General features: G+C 49.0%; 2 protein-coding genes across 2 annotated transcripts in view; one reads left to right on the plus strand and one right to left on the minus strand.

Moving 5' to 3' along the window:
- LOC138370331 (leucine-rich repeat serine/threonine-protein kinase 1-like) overlaps positions 1-23031 on the plus strand; it is a 304947-nt gene that overhangs the window by 45972 nt on the left and 235944 nt on the right. The window lies entirely within an intron of this gene.
- On the minus strand, positions 9601-10446 carry LOC138370221 (uncharacterized). The gene has a single exon (XM_069334218.1). It carries the CDS (start codon positions 10444-10446, stop codon positions 9601-9603), a length of 846 nt encoding a protein of 281 aa, XP_069190319.1.

The raw sequence follows: 23031 nt of genomic DNA on the forward strand, positions 1-23031 counted from the left end.
GACGAAGACCTCCCCCACCCCTCGATCCACCCACCCGTGAACTTAAGGAGAGTGATATTAATATTTTGAAAGGTTATCTTCTTCTTCTTGATGATTTCGGGGCTTTAGTGTCCCCGCGGCCCGGTCCTCGACCAGGCCTCCACCCCAGGAAGCAGCCCGTGACAGCTGACTAACACCCAGGTACCTATTTTACTGCTAGGTAACAGGGGCATAGGGTGAAAGAAACTCTGCCCATTGTTTCTCGCCGGCGCCCGGGATCGAACCCGGGACCACATAATCACAAGTCCAGTGTGCTGTCCGCTCGGCCGACCGCCTAAACAGGTTAATAAATGGACCACAGAATCACAAGTTCAGTGTGCTGTCCGCTCGGCCGACCGCCTAAACAGGTTAATAAATATTAATATCACCCTCCTCCACACACTGCCCTTTGTAAACATTAATGACATGTGAAAAAAAGACACATCGAGCACACTTTATGTAGGACAGACGTAAATATATGTGTGTGTATATGTATTTCAGTATGTAGGTAAGATTAGCATTTTATACGCACTACAATCACCTTCTGTGGTTGATTGTTCAATAAATCACTGAACTATATGTTTAACAGATCTCTCACCCTGTCCATGGAGGACAGAAGAAAGTGTATATATATGCTGGTTAGCATTGTAAATGTGTGGCCACGTCTGTGGTAGAAAATAATAATAATAATAATAATAATAATAATAATAAAAGAAAACTCATTTCTCCCCTGGGCCTAACACCCCCCCCCCCTGGGATTCCTCACCCCTACCTCTAGGGGGTTTCTCTGACCCCTCCCCCGAGACTTCAGCTCCCCCCCCCCCTTTCCCCTGGTTCTCACCAGTCCCCCCCCACCATGGGGCTCACCCCCACCCCTCCACCCCTCCCCCTTGCCTGGGGAAGCGTCCAGACGGTCCCCAGGTGTATCTGCATTATGCTGCATTCAGGAGTCTCTTGTGTATATCTTTATATTAGATGCAATGGGTAAAGATAACTTTTCTGTTCAAACAGCTTTCCGTCCAGAAAACGTGTTCGTTAATTTTGACACTATAAAAGTTGTTTAAGACTGGAAATATGTGTTTGGGAACTGCATGTATAGTGCAGATGGTGAGTCACAATAACGTGGTGAAGATACGATGACCAAATTACACACCAGACGATGGTGAGGGAGGGAATTATCTCGGGGGGAAAGCACCAAGCCATTACGACTATATTGCACTGGGAAGGGGTCAGGATGAGGATTTGAGGATGGGGGAAGGAATGGTGTCCAACCACTTGGTGGACGGTCGGGGGATTGAACGCCGACCTGCATGAAGCGAGACCGTCGCTCTGCCGACGACGTTTCGACGACCATTATCAGGTCGTGTGTGATAATGCTCCAGGACGATTTTTCTGTATTGTATAATACAGTATAATTTTGTTGTATTGTAATGTACAGTACATTATTATACTGTTAAACGTGTTGCCACTGTACCGTGTGTCGTGCAGTATGGTGGTCGTGTCCTCCTCTGGTCGTGGCCCCCCCTGGTCGTGTCCCCCCCCTGGTCGTGTCCCCCCCTCTGGTCGTGTCCCCCCCTGGTCGTGCCCCCCCCCTGGTCGTGTCCCCCCCCCCTGGTCGTGTCCTCCTCTGGTCGTGGCCCCCCCCTGGTCGTGTCCCCCCCTGGTCGTGCCCCCCCCCCCTGGTCGTGTCCCCCCCCCTGGTCGTGTCCCCCCCTGGTCGTGTCCCCCCCCTGGTCGTGTCCCCCCCCTGGTCGTGTCCCCCCCTGGTCGTGTCCCCCCCTGGTCGTGTCCCCCCCCTGGTCGTGTCCCCCCCCTGGTCGTGTCCTCCTCTGGTCGTGTCCCCCCCTGGTCGTGTCCCCCCCCTGGTCGTGTCCCCCCCCTGGTCGTGTCACCCCTGGTCGTGTCTCTACCATGATTAGTGGCAGATTTAAGCGTTAAACTATGAGGACGGGTTGTAAGGGCTCGCGCCCTCACAACCCTAGATGTGGGTTGTGAGGTCGCGATCATGTTGGATCAAAATCTAAATAAAAAAAAAGGTTCAAAAGACGCTGTTTACTGATTAAACTGCTTGGTAAATAGGGGCATCAGGTGAAATAAACTTCTGGCCGTTGGTTTCAGCCTTGACCGGGTATCGACCCCGGGCCCTTAGGACTAAGATCTCCGATTTCTTGTCATCTCACAGCAAGGCCTTGAGAGGTGTGTTCTCATCTAGTTGTGCTTGCGGGGGTTGAGCTCTGGCTCTTTAGTCCTGCCTCTCAACCGAGAGAGGCGTGAGTGGGGTGGATAAGATATTCTGCTTGGGTTATGTTTTCTCGGCACGAAAGTGAGTGAGAAGATATACAGTTAAGTAAATATGTAGGTAGACAAGCAGGTAAGTAAGCAGGTAGGTGAGACAGTAGGTGGGACGGGCAGGCCTCGTCAGCAGGTGGACTAATGATGGAAATAGTGAGCTGATCACTGTCTTGTCTAGCTCCCCCCCTCCTGCTGCCTGCTTGGCTTCTGGGGCTTACTCCCCCCCCCCTCTCCTCTCTTGCTCGCGCTCTCTCTCTCGCTCTCACTCACACAATCAGAAACGTGCTCCCCAACAATCCACCCAACCTTTCGAGGCCGAGGCCTAGAGGCCGACGTCAACATCACAGCGCTTTAACTTGTACTAACACGTCGCGTTTGTATCAAATTGGTCGATTGTGTATACAATGGTACGTTATTAGGCGAGAGTCCGGCTGTGTCCGGCGACTGGCCTTTGTATCAATAATTATTATTATTATTATTATTATTATTATTATTATTATTATTATTATTATTATTATTATTCTCCTTTCGGGACAATACAGTTTCATTGTCGTAAATCTGTTATGACTCTGGGAACTACGTGTTGGTTAGACTTGGATTATTATGTACAATTGGGAGGGAGAGGGAGAGAAGGGAGAGGGAGGGAGTGAAGGACGGGACGGGAGAGTGGGGGAGGGAGAGAGTGCTGGAAACACTTTGACAAGTTTGGTGTCTGTGAAATATTTTTTTTTACGGAAAGGGTTTGGACGACACCACATTTTCCCCCACAGTCTTTTGTCCATTGTGGGGGTGTTGACCTTGGTGTTGGGGTGGGGGAGGTGGCCTGGGGTGGGGGGGAGGTGGCCTGGGGTCGGGGGGGGAAGTGGCCTGGGGTGGGGGGGAAGTGGCCTGGGAGGGGGGGGGTGGGGGAGGTGGTTGCATGGTAGGGCCCGATTATACAACCACTGAACCTCAGACTACAGCAGCAAGCCACTATAGCAGGGCACTCGATTTCCACCTGTGTCTCTAAGTGTCTGTGCCCCTTGTGTTAAATAAACTGTTATTATCTACCCTATCAATTTCTTTGAGAATCTTGTATGTGGTGATGATGTCCCCCCATAACTATTCTGTTTTCCAGCGACGTGATGTTTTAGTTCCGTTGTCTCTCCTCGTAGCTCATATCCGTCAGTTCGGGTACTAGTCTGGTGGCAAACCTTTGTACCTTCTCCAATTGCTTGACGAGATGTGGCCTCTTTGCTGGAGCTGCATACTCCAGCATTGGTCTGACATATGTGGTATACAAGGTTCTGAATGATTCCTTACACAAGTTTCTAAAGGCGGTTCTTATGTTGGCCAACCTGGATGTGTGTGAGAGAATAAATGTTAGAAGGTTGTGGACTTGGCGGATGCCTTTCACATTGTTCTGACGGTTAAGGTGTACTGAGCAGCGGCTCCACCACCGACCTTGTGTAGTGCCGTGAGATAGTGGCCTTCTGGGTGCCTCACCGCCGAGCTCTCGCTTGCTATGTAATTGTGTGTGTGTGTGTGTCTGGATATGTGCCTGTATGTGCTTGTGAGTGTGTACGTGTACATGATACTGGAGGGCCAAGTACCAAATCTACACAGTAAAATAACAACATACTGGAGTGAACGATATGGAAGAAAATGTAGAATAGAACCAGTGAAGAGCAGAGGTGCCATAGGCACAATCAGAGAACACTGTATAAACATCAGAGGTCCGCGGTTGTTCAACGTCCTCCCAGCAAGCATAAGAAATATTGCCGGAACAACCGTGGACATCTTCAAGAGGAAACTAGATTTATTCCTCCAAGGAGTGCCGGACCGGGCCAACCGGGCTGTGGTGGGTATGTGGGCCTGCGGGCCGCTCCAAGCAACAGCCTGGTGGACCAAACTCTCACAAGTCAAGCCTGGCCTCGGGCCGGGCTTGGGGAGTAGAAGAACTCCCAGAACCCCATCAACCAGGTATCAACCAGGTATATACCTGCATGTACGTGCAGGGAGGAGCTCGGCTCCTAGCCCCCACCTTTGGAATGTTCTTAGATTAACGCAGTGACTCGGTTCCACCTTTTTACCGTGTTTACATTTAACATGTTGTATTAAGCTAGCTTCAAGGATTACGTCGGCTCACGTATTCCACATATTAATAGCAGTAACCCTGAACACGTTCTGTGTGGCATCAATGTAACTTGTTGGTCTACAGCTTCCATCTGTATCCCCCCTCTTTCTACTCGTCCTCTTTTCGGAACAACGCTGCTTTGTCAACATTCCTCAGAATCTTGTATGATGTTACCATGTCCCCCACTATCTCTCCTCTCCTGCAGTGTGGTAAGGCTTTAGTTTTGCTAAAAAAAAAAACATGCTGGTGTTTTTAGTCACAAAATTTAGCTGTTCTAGGTGTTCTAAGTGTTCTACATGTCAAGGCTTGTTAGTACATGTGTTATTACATTCCAGGCTTGACATGTAATAACTTGGTCCAACAGACTGTTACTTGAAGCAGCCCGCACCTCAACCCGGTTGGTCCGGCTTGTAATGGATATGATGATGTGGTAATCCAACGTTAATATCTTATAGAGTATACAGCTTCCAATGACGACAATATGCCATCACAGCTGCAGGAACATTTTGTAGGATAAAAAGACATTCTCAGTGAAAAGGCACAAGTTCAATAACATTCAACTATTGAGGCACATGTAGTAAGATTAAAATAGTGCCTTTTAATTGTTGAATTTGAGACTGTTCGAGAATATTCACTGCCTGAATGGGTACAGTCAAGCACCCTTCCAAAAAAAAAAAAAAAAAGGATTGCAGTAGTTAGCGCAATTGGCTCTCAGTCGATTTGTCCAGGCTGGTCGAGACGTTTATAGGCACGTTTTCTGACGCCCGGCACGGTATACCTATGTTAACCTAGCAGCAAATAGGTCAAATCGCCTGTTGTGGGTCGCATCGCGGGGGGGGGGGTGTTTAGACTAGTTCCAAATCTGTAGACTGATGCGTTAGGTCAGACGGGGTGTTTAGACTAGTTCCAAATCTGTAGACTGATGCGTTAGGTCAGGCGGGGTATAATATGTGATAGTCCCCCTCCCCCCCCCTCTCCCCACCCCCACCCTGTGAAAAGCACACACATAATATAAATGTATTATGATCAAATCCACAAGGGCCGTGACGAGGATTCGAACCTGCGTCCGGAAGCATCCCAGACACTGCCTTAATCGACTGAGCTACGACAGGGTTAAAAGAGGTTGAAACCGAAGTGTTTGTTCATTGTTTGTTCATTTGATGTTTGTTCATTTGATGCATCACGTTAGTGTGATCTCCGTGTGTGTGACGTATGTATTCTCTTCACCGAGGGGTAACTCCGTCATTATTAGCATCTCCGGCTTTTTCATTACCCTTATCTTGAAATAGGAGGACGGTAAATAACTCAATCTACACAACTGAAAAAGGGAATGTGACGACGTTTCGACACTTCCTGAACCCTTATGAAGACACAGCTGCGACCTTCAGATTGATTGATGAGGATTAAGCCACCCAAAAGGTGGCACGGGCATGAATAGCCCGTAAGTGGTGGCCCTTTTGAGCCATTACCAGTATCAAGATACTGGAGATCTGTGGAGGTGCGAACTTCAGATTGATTGATGAAGATTTAAGCCACCACAAGAGGAGGCACGGGCATGAATAGCCCGTAATGCGAATTTCAGAGGAGGCCATTATAAGACGAGAGGTGGGTTGGGTTATTATCACCTATGTGCCCTGTTCTCTGCAACATTACCTTGTGTTGCAAGAGCATTGTCACGGGTGTTTGTATTGCCTGTACTCGGATGTTGAGTAATATTGCCGGAACAAATGTGGATGTTTTCAAAAAGCACAAATGTTTTCAAAATTTTTTTTTTCCTGCACACATTCCTGCAGGAAGTTCCGGATGAGTTGAGTTATACAGTGGACCTGCGGCCTGTCCAAAGCAATAACCTAACTAATCCAAATTAGCTTAGATAAGCCAGGGGCCCCAACCCGAGCTTGAGGAGAAGTACTCTCGAAATCAACTACAGGTAAACTGGTAATGGTTCAATTGGCATTGTTTGGATAAACGGGGGTGGTTCCGGGGTGGCTGTTAGAGAGCACTAGAGGAAATGTCTCATTATCACCACTTACGTAGTTGTTTAAGATTTGCTACTTGGAACTAAAAAAGTTCCAAGCAGCACAGGCTATGGCGAGCCCGTTGTGGCGTTATTATAGATGGGTTTACCCTTCCCATTCTCCCGTCATCCTCATATAGTTATTGTTGGTAGTTTGAATTATTATAATACAAGTAATAGTAGTAATTATTATTATTAGCGAAATGTGAAAGATTTCTCTCTCGGGTTTGATTGGAGAAACGTATTAGAAGAGTGAAGGTGAAGGGGGGGGGGTGACACTGTGATCGTGAAGGTATTCCTTGTTATAAAATTAATCAAATGTTAGTGTTATTAACACCAATGTTAATTATAGTGTAATTTAAGATTAATAAATGATAAATATGAGGGGGTTTCCGTAGATGGGAATATAATGTAAGGTCATTTTCGTATAGTTTAGGAAGTTCTGCAGCGTTCTCTGGTCCGCGTCGGAGATCAGCCCGTTCTTCCGAAAGAACGTGCGTTGCATTTTGACGTATACTCTACCTTAGGCTCAAAATTGTCGTACTAGAAAATGGCTCGCGAAATTGACCTACTGACCCGTTTTCTGTTATGGATCCTCTTCTAGGTTATGGATAAGGGTACTTTAGTAGGACAGTTTCTTGACGTTGGGGAACCTTAGGAGGACGGACTGAGGAGAGAGGTTGTGGCCTCCACTCAGCCGTGGTGCATCCTGTGCGACTTGTACATTCCACTAATCGTGGGGGAACAAGAAGCAGGTTTCCATTCATTATCCAGAGATGATTTGAACAACCCCCCCCCCCAACTGGAAGTTTCTGGGTGCGTTCGAAATGCCTGAGGAGTCAACGCAAATCGAACGTACCAGGCGAGGATCCTGCCTCTACAGGCAAGAGGATCCAGCCTCTACAGACAAGAGGATCCAGCCTCTACAGACAAGAGGATCCAGCCTCTACAGACAAGAGGATCCAGCCTCTACAGACAAGAGGATCCAGCCTCTACAGGCAAGAGGATCCAGCCTCTACAGACAAGAGGATCCAGCCTCTACAGACAAGAGGATCCAGCCTCTACAGACAAGAGGATCCAGCCTCTACAGACAAGAGGATCCAGCCTCTACAGACAAGAGGATCCAGCCTCTACAGACAAGAGGATCCAGCCTCTACAGACAAGAGGATCCTGCCTCTACAGGCAAGAGGATCCAGCCTCTACAGACAAGAGGATCCTGCCTCTACAGGCAAGAGGATCCAGCCTCTACAGACAAGAGGATCCTGCCTCTACAGACAAGAGGATCCAGCCTCTACAGACAAGAGGATCCAGCCTCTACAGACAAGAGGATCCTGCCTCTACAGGCAAGAGGATCCAGCCTCTACAGACAAGAGGATCCTGCCTCTACAGACAAGAGGATCCAGCCTCTACAGACAAGAGGATCCTGCCTCTACAGACAAGAGGATCCAGCCTCTACAGACAAGAGGATCCAGCCTCTACAGACAAGAGGATCCAGGCTTCGAGAGAATATATCGCCCAGAAGCAAACTAACGACCCGGGTTCTCCTCCCTCTTATATTGCAATTTAAAATATATATATGTTGTGTTTGCAAGGAGCCATATGTTGGTTGGTGACCTTGGACTTGTGTGTGTGTTGACCATGGCCACTGTGCGGGTGGTGACCGTCACGGGGGGGGGGGCGGGGGTTGAGTGTAAGTTGATACTAACCTTGTGGTTGTGAGAATAGCTTGAGCTACCTCATCCCTTTGTGTGTATTTTACCTCAATAAACTTATTTCAATTTCTTGTGGTGGTGAGAAGGGGGGGAGGGGGGGGTGTACTCGCCTATTAGTGACTATGGGAGTGTGTGCTCTAGTTTTTTTTTTTTTTTTTATATTCCTCCTGGCTTCATAATTGTAGTTGTTGGGTTGTAATTTAAACTCTTTTTTGACGTTGGAATGTGGCCTTAATGTTGTGGATGGAGGGAGCTGTGTGTTTGGGATGGAGGGAGCTGTGTGTTTGGGATGGAGGGAGCTGTGTGTTTGGGATGGAGGGATCTGTGTGTTTGGGATGGAGGGGAGCATGTGTGTTTGGGATGGAGAAGCTTGTGTGTTTGGGATGGAGGGATCTGTGTGTTTGGGATGGAGGGGAGCATGTGTGTTTGGGATGGAGGGATCTGTGTGTTTGGGATGGAGGGAGCTGTGTGTTTGCTTACTCGCCTGTTCGTGCCCCACTTTCCCAGCGGGTTTATCATCTGATGCAATACTTCCTGGCCTCTTGCATCTTGTTTTGCAGGTGTGTTGAGGAAGGTGTTGTCTTCATTGTTTCTTATCTGCGTGTGTGTGTGTCTTCCGTGCGTGACCTCTCTGTCTGTTTAATTTGTATATTTCGTCTGTCTCACTTTATTCTTCTAAGTATTTTGTGTGTGTCTTCTAAATCTTGATTCAGATGACGCTTGGTTTGGTTCCCTCAATCTTTCCTCGTATCTCAGTGCTTAATTCTAGTAAAGGTTGTGTGCTGCCTGCCTGCCTGTCCGCCTGCCCGCCTTGATGAAGATTAAGCCACCCAAAAGGTGGCATGGGCATGAATAGCCCGGAAACATCAGTGGCAGTTACCGAACGTAGTAAACTATAAAACAGCAGCAGCAGCAGCATTACGGCCACGGGCCACGGGCTCACCATAGCCCGTGCTACATGGACACTTCGTTCTGAGTAGCTAAATCTAAACAGCATTACGGCATAGTAGCGGGACATATTTGCTACAGGACCATCAAAGGGAACAAAACATCTGACAGTCATCATCAACAGCATTGGGGGGGGGGGGGGGGGAATAAATCAGCCTCAGATAGACCCCCTCCCCCGCCTGGTCCCAGGCCGGGCTTGTAGATTAGAACTCTCGAGACCCTCTCCAGGTAAACCCATTCAACCACCCACTACCATCCAACTACCACTACCTTGACCAACCAACCACCTACTCCCACCACCACCAGCAACACTAAGAATACACAACACGACGAAGGAAACCCGTTACCCACCTCCAGTATTGTACACGTAATTACATTAGTATAACCTCCGTCCCAGGTAACGGCATCCCTTGAGAGGGTGTAGTCCGTTGCCCTCTAGCAACGTCCCCCCCCCCCCCCACACACACACCAATCTCGCTCGCAGCCTGACGGGTGAATCACACAGCCTGGTTGATCAGGGAGGTCGTAATGACAATGCTACTCTTTATCTCCTTGTCGCCGCTATTTTTCTTAACAAGACTGGAATGAATATGACTGGAACGAATGTGGTAGAACTGTGGTAGATGGTAGTTGTCGGGAGGTGCGGTCCACCCGGGGGACCGTCTGACGGGAGGTGCGGTCCGCCCGGGGGACCGTCTGTCGGGAGGTGCGGTCCACCCGGGGGACCGTCTGTCGGGAGGTGCGGTCCACCCGGGGGGACCGTCTGTCGGGAGGTGCGGTCCACCCGGGGGACCGTCTGTCGGGAGGTGCGGTCCACCCGGGGGGACCGTCTGTCGGGAGGTGCGGTCCACCCGGGGGGACCGTCTGTCGGGAGGTGCGGTCCACCCGGGGGACCGTCTGTCGGGAGGTGCGGTCCACCCGGGGGGACCGTCTGTCGGGAGGTGCGGTCCACCCGGGGGACCGTCTGTCGGGAGGTGCGGTCCACCCGGGGGGACCGTCTGTCGGGAGGTGCGGTCCACCCGGGGGGACCGTCTGTCAGGAGGTGCGGTCCACCCGGGGGGACCGTCTGTCGGGAGGTGCGGTCCACCCGGGGGGACCGTCTGTCGGGAGGTGCGGTCCACCCGGGGGACCGTCTGTCGGGAGGTGCGGTCCACCCGGGGGACCGTCTGTCGGGAGGTGCGGTCCACCCGGGGGGACCGTCTGTCGGGAGGTGCGGTCCACCCGGGGGGACCGTGGGATACCACAGTCAACACCACGCAGTCAAGTTCAATGTAGCATCTCTTGGCCAGGATGCTGCGGCGGCCTCCAGGAGCTAGATGCCCTCCCCCGCTTACCGCAAACATTGACCACCAAGTCCACAGTCAAATACAGATCCCATACAACCCATTGAAAGCCTTGTAGAAATCATTTAACAATCCCAATTGTTTAATCATTTAAAACGTTACAAGTTTTTAACATTTAAGAATTTCAGACAAGAATAGGAATAGACAACATTACAGGTAACCCACAGGTGCGCTGACGACTTGCGTAATACCGAGGGTAATAAAGTGGGCGACGCAGAGCCCCGCAATCAAGTCGACAGGCCAAGGGAATCTCCGTTGTTGTGCCTTAAAAGGGTCTTAGTGTGAGGGCGGCCACTCACCTAGGTGTCATTGCAGTAGCTTGTAGCCCAGATACCCACAGCCACTGGGTTGAGTTGACTTGATCGCTTCTAGGGGTCCAAGAGCTAAAGCTTCATCGTAAAGGCACGAATAGCTGAAAACACACACACACACACACACACACACACACACACACACACACACACACACACACACACACACACACACACACAACCAACCCAACCAAATGTAATGTAATGAAGATAGGTGTAGGGAGCAGGAGGCCAGATACAAGGTATCATCTGGGAGAGGAAATTCTTCAGGAGTCAGAGAAGGAAAAAGACTTGGGGGTTGATATCACGCCAGACCTGTCTCCTGCAGCACATATCAAGCGGATAACATCAGCGGCATATGCCAGGCTGGCCAACATACGAACGGCATTCAGAAACTTGTGTAAAGAATCATTCAGAACTTTGTATACCACATATGTCAGGCCAATCCTGGAGTATGCAGCCCCAGCATGGAGTCCATATCTAGTCAAGGATAAGACTAAACTGGAAAAGGTTCAAAGGTTTGCCACCAGACTAGTACCCGAGCTGAGAGGTATGAGCTACGAGGAGAGACTACGGGAATTAAACCTCACTTCGCTGGAAGACAGAAGAGTTAGGGGGGACATGATCACCACATTCAAGATTCTGAAGGGGATTGATAGGGTAGATAAAGACAGTCTATTTAACACAAGGGGAACACGCACAAGGGGACACAGGTGGAAACTGAGTGCCCAAATGAGCCACAGAGATATTAGAAAGAACTTTTTTAGTGTCAGAGTGGTTGACAAATGGAATGCATTAGGGGGTGATGTGGTGGAGGCTGACTCCATACACAGTTTCAAGTGTAGATATGACAGAGCCCGATAGGCTCAGGAATCTGTACACCTGTTGATTGACGGTTGAGAGGCGGGACCAAAGAGCCAGAGCTCAACCCCCGCAAACACAACTAGGTGAGTAACTAGGTGAGTACACACACACACACACACACACACACACACACACACACACACACACACACACACACACACACACACACACACACACACACAAGGCTGACTCCATACACAGTTTCAAGTGTAGATATGATAGAACCCAATAGGCTCAGGAACCTGTACACCTGCTGATTGACGGTTGAGAGGCGGGACCAAAGAGCCAGAGCTCAACCCCCGCAAGCACAACTAAATGAGTACAACCAGGTGAGCACACACACACACACACACACACACACACACACACACACACACACACACACACACACACACACACACACACACACACACACACACACACACTATAAAGAGCCAAGAGCTACAAGCGGGAATATGTGACATCCTCACTTTACCTTAGACAAAAAGAGCCCATACTGAACATCACAGCGTGTGTTCTCTCGGCTAAATGTGACGACTAAAAGGCCCGGAAAGCGTGTCGTGTTAAAATAAATCGTTTAGGATTTATCCAGTGAATGCCGGGATGCAGGATTTTAATTTTGACTAGTTAGGATGTTGGCCAGTGGTGGTGGTGGTGGGCCTATACTCGGGGGTGATGCTTATATATAGACAACCAATTAGGTTTAGCGGGGTTGTGGGGGGTGGTTGTACCTGGTGTTGGGCCGGAAGTTCGGATGAGGGCCTCCACGACGTCACTTCCGGTTGTATATAAACACACGCACACACGCAAGCACGCACTCAATGGGAGTGAGAGTATGCTGGGATGGTGTGTACCAGTCAGGAGGGACTGGCAGCCTCCAGTTCAACACCATTTAACTCGACTATTCGGGAACAGCGCGCCTCTACCAACTACGTTGTTTCCTTGCATTTCCACTATTACCCGTAGGGGAAAATTGGTCTACCTTTGCAGCGTGGGTCAATGGCTGGGGGTTACGTAACGATGGTTTGAAAGGGGGTGGGGGAGGTTATTTTGATGGGGGAGGTTATTTTGATGGGGGAGGTCACCTTGAGGTGATTTCGGGGCTCAGCGACTCCGCGGCCCGGTCGTCGACCAAGCCTCCTCGTTGCTGGACTGGTCAACCAGGCTGTATTTCATACGTCAGGCTGCGAGTAGCCGCGTCCATCGGCCTGGTTGGCCAGGCTAGCAACCTGGAGGCCTGGTCGGGGACCGGGCCGCGGTGACGCTGAGCCGCGAAATCATTGCAAGGTAACCGCAAGATGACGGACTAATTAAGCGGGGTGTTGGACGATGCAGCAAGCAGTCACTCATGAATCACAGCACGGTTGATCAGGTACCTTTTGTTCTCGTTTCCCTTGTGATCGTCAGTAGAGGTCGGCGCGTCTCGTATTTAGAGGTTGGTGGTTTGAAAATCCTTGGCTTCTTATTAATGTGGAATTATAATTGTATTTTTTAGTATCGGTTCCCTCGCAGCGTTCTCTCTGCCCTCAAGAACCATCCACTTTGGGCAAAAGCTGTTTTTCCTCCAAGTTGTTTCCTGTAATGGTAACGGAACCTATAATGCCTTCTTCACTCATTTTTCAATTTATATTTTACGTTTATGTACTTTCTTGCAGTCATACAAATTATTCCTTTGGCGGTTCTTTGAATGTATGTGTACGTGCCTTTGTTCAGCATGTGTATTTTGACTCGTACTTTTTTCGCGTCGTTCCTCATATTTGGTTTATAAAGTCGACCTCGTCCCCTTTGATGGATAGATGTAATGCGCAGGATTTGACCCGAGATACGAGCGACTTGCGCCATGTAATGCCTTTGGGTTGACCCGAGTTTATGGCGGGTTTGCGTCATATGGGTTAGGGTTGACCCGAGTTATGGCTGGTTTGCGTCATATGATGCATTAGGATTCATCCGAATAAGGCTGGCTTGCATCAAATGCATAACAATTGACACAAGTTAAGGCATTCTTGCGTCATATGATGCATTAGGGTTGACCTGGCTTACGCCATATATAGCGTATTTCACTATAGAAAAAGAGGGAAATTTGGATTTGCTTACGAATCGCTATAATTACCAAGATTTGATATATGTGGCTATTATTACGTAATAAAAGGATAAGGTTTGTAATTATACGTAAAAAATAATTACAAGAATTTCGGAGCATATGGCTGCATCGGAAAAAATACCACATTAAAATATTTAATTAAACATATATAATATTAATTCCACCATTTTCCATATTTTACCCTCATTCCCTCGTATTTATTTTCGGTTTTCTCTGAATCCTCTATGAAAAGAAGACGCGGAATTAAGGTATAACTAAACAATTTCATAAGCTTCATATTTAATGTTGGAATTTCGTGAACATTCTGTATATGCAATGAAGTATACATTTTGTAAATATTGTCTTAACGCATTTGCGAAGCAGAAACTTGTATATTGGAATATTTTAAGAATTGCGCATCGTGCTTGACCTTGAGTGGAGAGAATTGTGCCCTCTGTGGGGGTTAAAGGATGAGTGAGTTCTTGCTCTGTACTCACCTAATTGTGCTTGCGGGGGTTGAGCTCTGGCTCTTTGGTCCCGCCTCCCGCCTCTGTGTGTGTGTGTGTGTGTGTGTGTGTGTGTGTGTGTGTGTGTGTGTGTGTGTGTGTGTGTGTGTGTGTGTGTGTGTGTGTGTGTGTACTCAACGAATTGTGCTTGCGGGGGTTGAGCTTTGTCTCTTTGGTCCCGCCTCTCAACTGTCAATCAACTGGTGTACAGGTTCCTGAGCCTATTGGGCTCTATCCTATCTACACTTGAAACTGTGTATGGAGTCAGCCTCCACCACATCACTGCCTAATGCATTTTATTTTTCAACCACTCTGACACTAAAAAAAAAAAATTCTTTCAAATATCTCTGTGGCTCATTTGGGCACTCAGTTTCCACCTGTGTCCCCTAGTGCCCCTTGTGTTAAATAGCCTGTCTTTATCTTCCCAATCAATTTCTTCGAGAATCTTGAATGTGGTGATGATTGTGTGTGGGAGGGGGGGGGGGGGGTGGCACTGACTGGTTAAGATGTCCTTGAGGGCAAACGACAGTGTACCCTAGTGCCACGCCCACACTACCCTCCCCCTCCCCCCCCCCCATGAGTCCTCGTCATCCCTCCCTCCACTACTCACTATTCCCCCCCCCCCCCCACCATTTCTATCCCCCCACTCTTGGTCCACGTTACCTGTACCCCTACCGTGACTTACCCCCCCCCCTCCCTTTCGTAGCAGTCTTCCCCCCCTCCCACCTCCCCCACCTTGAACCCCATCAAGACCCCCCACCACCACCCTTTCCCAAGCAACATCCCAAAGTCATTGATTTTCCGAGATATCTCCAGCTTCCGTTTGTTGCCTGGCGGGATACAGGTCGCTGGAGTGAGAGATGCTGATTGTCCTGTTGATATGTTTTTCGTGCACCTGTCACCTCGCGTCTCTCAGGTAGGGCCACACGTGATGAGTATGGGGTGCACAATAAACTACCGCTCACAGGATGAGTATGGGGTGCACAATAAACTACCGCTCACAGGATGAGTATGGGGTGCACAATAAACTACCGCTCACAGGATGAGTATGGGGTGCACAATAAACTGCCACTCACAGGATGAGTAATTTAATGATTATATCACAGGAACAAGGCTAAGTACACTTGATCAGAAATATTTAGGTTCTCAATACATACACTTAGTGATACGTCCTTATTCCGGTCACCAAGTCCAGTCCAGTCCAGTCCAGGCAATATCAGGGCTGAGAATTAGACTTCCAACCCACAGGTCTGAAAATAAAAGACAGACCGTTTTGGTCCTTCCTGGACCATTATCAAGTCCTGTGAAGAAACTGTGGTAGATGAAGTTAACGTATAGGGTCCTTATTCCTACATCTTAACTGTATCGACAGTCCTTAAGTTCATACTCGCTCTTTCTCAAGTCCTTCCACACTGGACACTTTCTCAAGTCCCTTTACACTAGACACTTTCCACTCGTCTCCCGTCCAAGTGGACTGGCCCGGATGTCATATTAGACTACTCGCAATATATTCATTATCTGCTGACTGTCTTGGTTCTTGTATCATCCAATATTCTTAACACCGTGTAGTCTGCTGAACCCTTACGAACTTGGTGATGTTGGACGTTACAGTTCTATGTTCAAAGCTCTTTTTACAACCATACGAGTCCTTGATGTTTCTGAGTACCAGCCGCGTGTCGTTATCCACCTGAGGGCGGGCTCTGTGCTTGGTTCCGAGTGCTCAAGAGTGTTGAAACAACTATGCAAGCCTGACTACTGTGATGAAACAAAAGTTGACGAGCTCTCCCCGCAACGCAAACACACTATGCCAAACAGCTCCATGCGATACCCTGCAGTGTGAAGCAACAAGTCTTGAAAGTCGGTTGACCAGACCACACACTAGAAGGTGAAAGGACGACAACGTTTCGATCCGTCCTGGACCATTCTCAAGCCGATTGTGAATGGTCCAGGACGGACCGAAACGTCGTCGTCCCTTCACCTTCTAGTGTGTGGTCTGGTCAACATACTTCAGCCACGTTATTGTGACTCCTCGTCCGCCCTGAAAGTCGTCACCCATGGCCTGGCAAAGGTGGTCTAAACACTCTTGTGTATCAGAAAGTGTGCTTTTGCCTACTTCATTGTTTTCACAACAAACTGCAGAACTTTATGCAATTCGTCATCAGTGTGTGTTGCAACAAGTGCCTCAAGGTGGAGGATGCAGCTTGTCTTGACGGCATTATGGACTTTATATTTTACGAAGGTCAAGGTTAAGGTCTCGAAGGTTATTTAGGAAGGTCGCAAGTCAAGCCTGGCTTCAGGCCGGGCTTGGGAAGTAGAAGAACTCCCAGAACCCCATCAAGCAGGTACCAAGCAGATTTTGGAAATCTTCCAGGGGGCCAGATTCACGAAGCAGTTACGCAAGTACTTTCAAACGTGTACATCTTTCCTCAATCTTTGACGGCTTTGGTTACATTTATTAAACAGTTTTACAAGCATGAAAACTTGCTAATCAACTGTTGTTATTGTTACAAACAGCCTCCTGGTGCTTCGGAGCTCATTAACAGTTTAATAATTGTAAACAAAGCCGCCAAAGATTGAGAAAAGATGTACAGATTCGTAAGTGCTTGCGTAACTGCTTTGTGAATCTGGCCCGTGGACCAAGAGTTGTCTCACCACGACCAGTGGGAAAAGAAACTTAAAAACAAAACAAAACAAGGATGCTTTCAGTGCTCTCTGCAACGGTGACTAGGAATGTACTTCCTTATCTGTGTTACTAATGAGTCGAGACTTTTAAACACACAAACAGATTTTCTGGCATCAGTTGGATGTTTCTGTTGTAAGTTTGTGTTTAGTTTTGTTGGTTTCTCACAATTATTGCTGAGTAGCTCCGGACAGCACTTGGCATGGGTGAAGGGCCAGGTACCGCTATTGTGCACTGCCACACAGGACAGGGATGGGTTCATAAGTCAACCCGTTCTCGCAAATTTAATAAGTCAATATTGACTTATTAGATATGTGCATAGGTGACATACTTAACATAATAGTTTCCCTTGAAAAGCTTCATAGAAAACACCGACCTTACCTAACCTACTTAGTATGTTAAGATAAGCATCTTATTGCTTCGTAATTACAATTATTACCTAACCTATACCTATAATAGGTTAAGTAACAATTGTAATTACGAAGTTATACGATGCTTATTTTAACATACTAAGTAGGTTAGGTAAGGTCGGTGTTTTCTATGAAGCTTTTCAAGGGAAACTATTATGTTTAGTATGTCACCTATGCACGCAACTAATAAGTCAATATTGACTTATTAAATTTGCGAGAACGGGTTGCATAAGTGATGCAGCTTAGAAGTCATATAGATCAAAATTGTTCTTCATTCTTTAAAATGGACAAACAAATTTTGGATAAATTACTAGGACGTCGTCCAGAACCCCTGAGTCAATAAAATAGTTACACAGTTGGTGGTACAACAGGCCAGGAGGTCTAAAGTCTTTTACGGTTTCACATTCTACAATATAGTGTTCTAGTGAGTGTATTAAAGGTTTATCACAGAGTTTACAATTTGAGTATTCTGGTAGTGGCTCAGCCTCCGAGACGAGTGCTGGGGGGCGGAGGATGATCTCAGAGATGAAGCATCCCTCTCGCCAGGATGCCCAAGTCTCCTATTGTGGAATCTTTATCTGAGGAGGAAGAGGCGGAAGGGCGCTCTGACTCTTCCCCCCCCCCACCTCCACCAACCACCATCACCTACAACCACCACCACCAACTACTAGAAACCACCACTACAAACCACCACCAACAACTACCATTACAAACCACCACCAACAAATAGCACTACAAACCACCACCACCATCAACCACCACCACAAACCACCACCACCATCAACAACCACCACAAACCACCACCATCACTATCAACCACCATCACCGCCATTCTCCGCCGCCCTTAACGTGCCTCTGCCGTCGTTATAGCGGTGATACAAACGGCCTAATTACGGTATACAAACGACGTGTGTGTAATTGAGCACGGCAGGGTGGTCCCGGGTCACCTCCTTACTCCCCAGTGAGGCTGTTGACCTTATCGTGCTTGGGCATCACTTAATTACCCAGCCCCCGTGCTGGCCGCTCCAAGCAACAGCCTGGTGGACCAAACTCTGACAAGTCAAGCTTGGCTTCGGGCCGGGTTTGTGGAGTAGAAGACTCCCAGAACCCCATCAAGCAGGTATCAAGGTTTCCCCAACGTCAAGAAACTGTCGTACTAAAATGCGCTTATCCTTAACCTACCAGAGGACCCAAAACAGAAAATGGGGAGTATGTCAATTTCGCGAGTCGCATTTCTCTAGTATGACGATTTTTGGTCTTGGGTAGAGTATACGTCAAAATGCGACGTTCTATTACGGGGACGGGTTCACCGCGCGATATCTTAAATGATATCTAGGACTTGTTGATTGTTTTGTCCCCACAGACAAATGTCTTCCATCCTGGCGAATTTTTTGATAATTACTTAATTACCTATCGTCACCCATGTTATAACATTCAGACTAGCTGGGTTGGAGTGGATACCTGGGCCTGCGGGCCGCTCCAAGCAACAGCCTGTTCGAACAAGTAATCACAAGACATGGCTGGCCCCAGGCCGTAGATAGAGGGGGGGGAGGTAGGGGGAGGCGTATCAGAACCCACTCCAGGTGTACTCCAAGTATACTTCAGGTCTACTCCAGGTATATTCCAGGTAAGTCGTTCTTAAGATAAGAGCGACCCGAACTGTCCACAACAGATGACGACGGTACTTCTTATGTGTTAATATTCTCCCGTAGCCTGGTCAGGGCTTCAGGCTGTTAAACGTGTTAATGTTTAAACGAATTAACCGTTAATGTTTAATGTTAATGCTGTTAACCGTCAGGAGACCTCCGCACCGTCCGTATCAACACAGTTTGAGGCACGTTGACCCCTTGACCAATCATAAAGTTCATATATCGAATGCGTTATATATTTCATGCAAGAGTTGACGGGACTCAACTGTCAATGGTACTATGTGGTGATTAAGTTAGAATAGGTCAATAGGTCATTGTTTATCAGATTTCGCACAACTACTTCCGCTTTCCGAAGGCCCCCCCCCTGCCTTCGCCGCCTCCCACATCAGTACCCTTCGGTAATCTAATCATTTCCCTGTCTCTTGCCCGCCTACACCACAGGCTTCTCCAGCCCCTGCCTCTCCCACCTGTTCTTTCCCCCTACCAATATATTGGTTATGTCTTCCGCTCTCCTCCCTCTTGCCCTCCTCACTATATCCACCTCTTCTGCCACCATCACTACCACCTCCGCCAACATCACTGTTTGATGAAAATTAAGCCACCACAAGAGGTGGTATGGGCATGAGTAGCTTTGGTTATAGGTGGTTATAGATAGGTTATAGGTGGTTATAGATAGGAGCTGCCTCGTATGGGCCAATAGGCCTTCTGCAGTTGCCTTTGTTCTTATGTTCTTATGTTAAGGTAGGGAAGGGGTCTACTCGTGAGGTACCATCACTACCTCTACCACCTTCTCACCCGCACATGCTGCATAGAGTTCCCATTCACCCGGGCATTAGGAGACTCGAACTACGGGACCACCCCCCCCCCACACGCGCGTGTGAAACCGAAGCTCCTTGTATAGATTTGCACACACATTGGCTAACGGTCCAGACATGACCGGGCGTTCCATCCTGGAAGCATCTTAGGGGTCCAGCAGGCGCGGCGGGAGTGTTTGGACGGGGGCCGCGGCGCTAGTGTGTGTGTGTCGATGAAAATGTTGGTAAATAGACCCAAGGCTGAGGTAAACACACACAGATGTGTTTGTAGCATTTCTCGCACTTGGCCCATGGTCTGTGTGAATGTGTTTGAGGCCGCAGGTGTAGTGTGTGTGTGACCCTGTACTCGTGGCATTCTCCCTGTACGCGTTACAGCATCCTGTAAACATGACTTTTCTTGGGCCTGTGGCACAAGTCATCCTTACCCTGAGGTACGCTTCCCTTGAGTATTTGTTTCTTCGGAAGCCTATATGCCATCAAAATACAATGCAGTTTGAAATACTCAAATGAATGATCCACACTTGTCTGCGTGTTGGGCGGGTGGCTGGCTGTCTGTCTGTCTATTCGCCGCTGGAGTTCCTATTACTAAATTTAACGTGTTATCTGGCAGGGGAAGGAGGGGCGGGAACTAATGTTAATACCAAGTGAATTTTCGTGTGGTTTCTCCTGGGGTCCTGAGGAGGTCCTCCAATAGTCTCCCCGTGTTCCTCCAGTACTACTACAAGCCTTCTCCAAGGTTCTCTCTCGTTCTCCCACGCATCCCCTCCTCCTCCTCCGCCTCTTCCCTCTTTATCTCGGCTTTGAATAAGTTGTGTCCTCTGGATTTTCCCCAGCTTTTACCAAATTGGATTCTTGTCGCCCTATTTTCGCTGAACACCTGCCCAATTTGGTTTCAAGTTCTCCGTGAGGCCTCGTTACCTCTACCACCCTTATTCACATGCCTTCCTATCTCTCCCCACTTTCCCACCTTTTTCCTCTTTCCCTTCCCTCCCCTAACCCCACCCCCTTCCCTGCCCTTCCCTCCCTCTCTACCCTTGACCAAATTAGTTTCTTGTCGTCTCATCTCTCCCAACTTTTGATTTTTTCCTGTTGTCTCCTTAATCTTTTATTTTTTTCTTGGTCCTTTTCACCCTTTCTCCTTGCTCCTGCTGGGGGTGGTAGGGGGGGGGGGAAGATGGTGCTTACCTAACGTTGCTTACCGTAAGTGACTACGGAGAAGTGTGAGGTCTGGCTCTAGTTACCCGGCCTACTAGATTGGTTGAGCTTGTGTGGCCTTATCATTGAACTCTTCTGACGTTCGAAATCTTCGTCGGGTCTGGCCTTAAAGGTGTGGATGGAGTCCGCAGCCGCTGCTTTTAAAGTTCAATACACTTGTTGACCATTCGTGGTGGTGTTGGGGGGTGGTGGTGATGGGGCTGGCGGTGGCGGAGGGGCTGGCGGTAGCGGAGGGGGCTGGCGGCGGTGGCGGAGAGGGGCTGGCGGAGAGGGGCTGGCGGCGGTGGCGGAGAGGGGCTGGCGGCGGTGGCGGAGGGGCTGGCGGCGGTATTACTGGGGGGCAGCGGCGGGAGGTATATATCTTGTGCCCCACAGAATGTTTTAGCCATTATGCTGGTATTACTTGATTAAAGTATAATGCAATGCAAGGGAAGTTTGGGGCGCCGCTCGCAGGCAATTTGGGGCGTGTTGGGGAGACCTGGAAGATCAGGTCTAGTGTTAGAGGGAGGTGGTAGGGAGGGGGGGGATTTAGTTCCGCTGGTCGTGGGCGTTTGGTCCCGAGGAGAAGGGAGAGGGGGGGGGTTTGCTTGTTTTCGCTAGAGAAATGTATATTGACGAGAGAAGGAATGGAAACAAGCTTGAGATAGAGGGGAGGGACAGGAAGGAAGGGGAAAGAGATGGGAAGAAAAGTACCTCAGCAAGGCGGACAGGCCGCCTGCTTTCATACCTCTCACTGTATTTCCCACTTCTAAACTTCCCTTCACCTATGCCTCTCCTTCCTCTTAACTCCCCTCCCCCCCCACCACAAAAGAAGAACTACTCTTTACAGTGTAGAGCCCGAGTTTATTGAGCACTCGACCACAGATTGTCTCGTTTAGTTCATGTTCTATACCCCCCAGACGCGGCCTGACATATGTAATGGTAGCCCGCGTGTGTACGTGTTCTTCTCTTCTCCAGGGACAGGGTCACAACAGTTTGTTTGATCAAATACACTGTAGTGAGTTATCAAGGGGGGGGGCAGGGGGGATGGGGAGGGGGAGCAGGGAGAGATGGGGAGGGGGAAGGCAGGGAGGGCAAGGGGGGATGGGGAGGGGGTAAGGGATGTAGTTGGTAAGTGTTGAATTATGTCAAGTGGGGGGGGAGGGGGGGGTGATGGGTCTAGAGTTTCATACAAGGGGGCGTTGTCCCTCGCGTGTGCGTGAGCGCGCGTACGCACCAGTGTGTGTATTCACCTAGTTGTGCTTGCGGGGGTTATGCTCTGCTCTTTCGGCCCGCCTATCAACTGTCAATTAATCAACTGCTACTAACTATTTTTTTTCCACACCCCACACACCCTAGGAAGCAGCTCCGTAACAGCTATCTAACTCCCAGGTACCTATTTACTGCTAGGTAACAGGGGCATTCAGGGTGAAAGAAACTTTGCCCATTTGTTTCTGCCTGGTCCGGGAATCGAACCCGGGCCACAGAATTACGAGTCCTGCGCGCTGTCCACTCAGCTACCAGCTCCCTATATGTGCGTGCGCGCGCGTGCGTGCTGTGTGTGTGTGTGGGCATGGTGTGGCTGTGTGTGGGCGCGTGGTGTGGCTGTGTGTGTGTGTGGACGTGGTGTGGCTGTGTGTGTGTGTGTGGGCGTGGTGTGGCTGTGTGTGTGTGTGGGCGTGGTGTAGCTGTGACGTGGGCGTAATCAATCCTCTGGACGCCAGAATAAACTATCCCGCGTGGTCCAAGGCGGTGCTTGTGGGGTCGGACGAAGGGATGAATAGTGAGATGAGAGCATGATGGATGGACTGTGTGATGGATGGCTGGGATGGAGGAAACTGGTAAGGATTGAGTGGAGGGGGGAGGGGGGGGGAGTATTAGGTGATCCACGTGCCAGTCTCTCTCTCTCTCTCTCACACACACACACACACACACACACACACACACACACACACACACACACACACACACATACATATATAATTATTTATATATGAGACTGAAAACTCCACACCCCAGAAGTGACTCGAACCCAGACCGCCAGGAGCACAATGCAATTGGGGTACACGGTACCTT

This window comes from Procambarus clarkii, chromosome 31 (assembly GCF_040958095.1).
Source record: "Procambarus clarkii isolate CNS0578487 chromosome 31, FALCON_Pclarkii_2.0, whole genome shotgun sequence".
In the NCBI taxonomy this organism is placed as follows: Eukaryota; Metazoa; Arthropoda; class Malacostraca; order Decapoda; family Cambaridae; genus Procambarus; species Procambarus clarkii.